Source organism: Rhinopithecus bieti, unplaced genomic scaffold, assembly GCF_001698545.2.
Source record: "Rhinopithecus bieti isolate Rb0 unplaced genomic scaffold, ASM169854v2 scaffold_31977, whole genome shotgun sequence".
NCBI classification, from domain to species: Eukaryota; Metazoa; Chordata; class Mammalia; order Primates; family Cercopithecidae; genus Rhinopithecus; species Rhinopithecus bieti.
The window spans coordinates 10,583-13,862 of NW_016813535.1; the positions used below are offsets into that span (position 1 = coordinate 10,583).

Sequence of the window (3,280 nt, forward strand, 5' to 3'; positions counted from 1 at the left end):
GGATCACGAGGTCAGGAGATCGAGACCATCCCGGCTAACATGGTGAATCCCCGTCTCTACTAAAAATACAAAAAAAATTAGCCAGTTGTGGTCGCGGGTGCCTGTAGTGCCAGCTACTCAGGAGGTTGAGGCAAGAGAATGGCGTGAACCTGGGAGGCGGAGCTTGCAGTGAGCCAAGATGGCGCCACTGCACTCCAGCCTGGTCGATAGAGCGAGACTCCGTCTCAAAAAACAAACAAACAAACAAAAAAAATCAATCGGACTTGGTGGTGTGGACCTGTAGTCCCAGCTACTTGGGAGGCTGAGGTAGGAAGATTGCTTGAGCCTGGGAGGTCAAGGCTTCAGTGAGCCATGTTAGCACCACTGCACTACAGCCTGGGTGACAAAGTGAGACCCTGTAACAACCACAACAACAACAACAAACCTGGCCAAACATATTGTATAATTACAAGAGAGGGCAGGGTCAGTTGGTCTTATAATTTTGGGGCTATTCTTAATTTTCATGGATGAAATCAGTAGTACAGGCAACTCACTGCTTCCTCTCATCACTGAACAAAATCATGTGATTGCCTATGCACAGTATTGTTTTCACAGCCTTGCTGGTCAGTAACGTCTGATGAAGATCCTTAAGTTTTTTCCCCGTGTACCAACATCTGGATGTCAGACAGAATTGAGGCAGTTAAGGAGAACTCCACACAATGTTTGCTATGGTAATATTGGCCCTCTCTGCATGAGAAGCCAAAGGAAACATGTAATAAATGTCTTCCTCCATTGTTAGTTTTCCCCCACTGCTCATGATAAACAGCGAGTAAAAAAAAAAAATTCAATTCAATGCAAGAAATATGAGGGTCTTGTATGTGCCACATACTATGTTATAGGTTGGCTTTAGTAGGAGGGCCCTGGAGCAGGGGCTGAGGTAGGATACATAGACATAAATAAGAGCTCATCACTATCCTTGAGGAACTCACAACTAAAGGTAGGATAAAATGACAGGAGAAGCCAAATAAAAATGGTGAAGAGGAAATCGTGAGGCCCTTCCTCTCTCTTCTAGGTGTGTTTACTAACAGGTACACTGAGGCCTGGGAAAGACAGTTAAGAATAGAATAGTCATGTCCTATTCTTTAATACTCCATGTTTAACAATCGGCAGAATATAACAAATTAGCGTTATAATGATAAATTAGCATAATATTTTTACCTTTTTCCACAAAATAAAACATAGGTGCTAATGCTCCTTATCTGGCCCTACTTCTCTTCTAAAATCTACCTTCAGGACCAAGAGGCAACAAGACTTGGTGATACAGTGTTAGGATTTTCCCTCTGTTAAGCTGGGATGAAATCTTCCAGCTATTATATCCCCCCAAAATGTTGTGGTTCTTTGAACAGTTACCTTGATGTCAGCACTAAAGTTGTTAATTTTTTGCCAGCCCGAGTTTTCCAAATGAAAGTTTGCCCATCTAAGCAGAAGCTCTTCTGGAGACAATTTCATAAGTTCCTCCAAAGTCTCACCATCTCGGAGCAAAGCAGCCAAGGCTAGAAGAAAAAAAAAAAAATCCCACAGTCATTATATGACATAATAATGGTCATGCCAAGTTCATTCAGTCTTTTGACACTGTTAAGTAATAGAGGTGCAAAAACTACTATGACATAGCTCCTGGTTTCAAGATACTCATAATCTACTCAAAAAGATAAATATATACTAGATATAATAACATAATACTACAATTTATTCTTTTCTCTGTTATTCTTCACATTCCAAATACCAAATGAGGTTATGGCCTTTAAGCTTAATGGAAGCTTCACATTATGTCATATGTTTGTATAAATTGTTCTTATTTAACACTTCTAAAGTCAAGGATTTGGGGAAAAATGTTTAAAATTTGGGAATCTTTTACTTAGCCTTTTGATTAAAGTCAAAGATTCTGGGAAAGATATTTAATATTTGGGAAACTTTTACTTAACCTGTTGATTAAAGTAGCCTAGAAACACTGTGGTATTTGTATTTAAGTATAATTAATCAATTAACTCTTGAAGGCTCAAGCCTATTTTAACAGGAATGTAATTCAACCTTATATTTTCTTTTTCTTTTCTTTCTTTTGAAAGAGTATTGGACTACTGACCAGGCTGGAGTGCAGTGACGTGATCTTGGCTCACTGCAACCTCTGCCTCCCGGGTTCAAGTGATTCTACTGCCTCAGCTTCCCGACTAGCTGGGACTACAGGCGCACGCCACCATGCCCAGCTAACTTTTCTATTTTAAATAGAAACGGGATTCCATCATGTTGGCCAGGGTGGTCTCCAACTCCTGGCCTCAAGTGATCCACCCGTCTCGGCCTCCCAAGGTGCTGGGATTACAGGCGTGGTCCAACACACCCGGTTGCAACCTTACATTTTTTTTGTTGTTGTTTTCCTTTTTTTTTTTTTTTTTTTTTTTTTTTTTTTTTTTTTTTTGAGACAGAATCTCGCTCTTTCGCCCAGGCTGGAGTACAATGGCGCAATCTCAGCTCACTGCAACCTCCGCCTCCCGGGTTCAAGCAATTCTCCTGCCTCAGCTTCCCGAGTAGCTAGGACTACAGGTGCGTGCCACCACACCTGGCTAATTTTTTGTATTTTTAGTAGAAACGGGGTTTCACCATGTTAGCCAGGCTGTTCCACTGCACTCCAGCCTGGGTGACAGAGTGAGACCCTGTCTCCAAAAAAGAAGATGGTGCAAAATGGTGGGGCTGAGGGTGGTAATGGGGTAGAAATTGTGTAGGCAGAACAGAAAAAAATAATCAAGTTTGAGGACTTCAGGAAAGCTCCTTAATCTCTCTGTGCTTTTGTGTCATTATTGCAAAATGAACTGTAAAGTGCCAGACAAATGTGAATTACTAGTAAAGAAGAGAGTCATGTAACTAGATTATTTTCCTGAATAACTCTATAGCATTATCTTATGTTCATTCTAGTTATCATCATTTAATCACCTCTATTAAGTGAGAGCATGAAAGTCTGCATGACTAGAAAAAAATAACCAATAAACAACTTCCAGAATGACTGCGTTCCATTACCTTCATTCCTGCTTAATTCAATGTCAGCAAACAAACCGATCTTAATGATCTGCCAAAGCAGTCCCAAAACCAGATGAGGTTTCCCAGCCCTCAAATCTTCTGCACCAATGTTCACAACATGACACCCAATGGCAGAAGCAGAGTTCAGTGCCAAGTTCAAGTTTTCCTGCAAGACAGCCAAATTACACACTTGCTTCTTGACCTTTCCATTTTTTTTTTTTTTTTTTTTTTTTTT

The 3,280-nt window shown here is 40.5% G+C and overlaps 1 protein-coding gene across 1 annotated transcript in view; it reads right to left on the reverse strand.

Moving 5' to 3' along the window:
- Positions 1-3,280, reverse strand: part of LOC108512988 (plastin-3-like) — a gene marked incomplete at its 5' end in the record, with an annotated part of 19,411 nt that overhangs the window by 9,584 nt on the left and 6,547 nt on the right. Inside the window, 2 exons of the mRNA XM_017848574.1 lie at positions 1,324-1,532; positions 3,046-3,247. Of these exons, the coding sequence (XP_017704063.1) occupies positions 1,324-1,532; positions 3,046-3,247 (411 nt within the window). The remainder of the gene's footprint in view (positions 1-1,323; positions 1,533-3,045; positions 3,248-3,280) is intronic.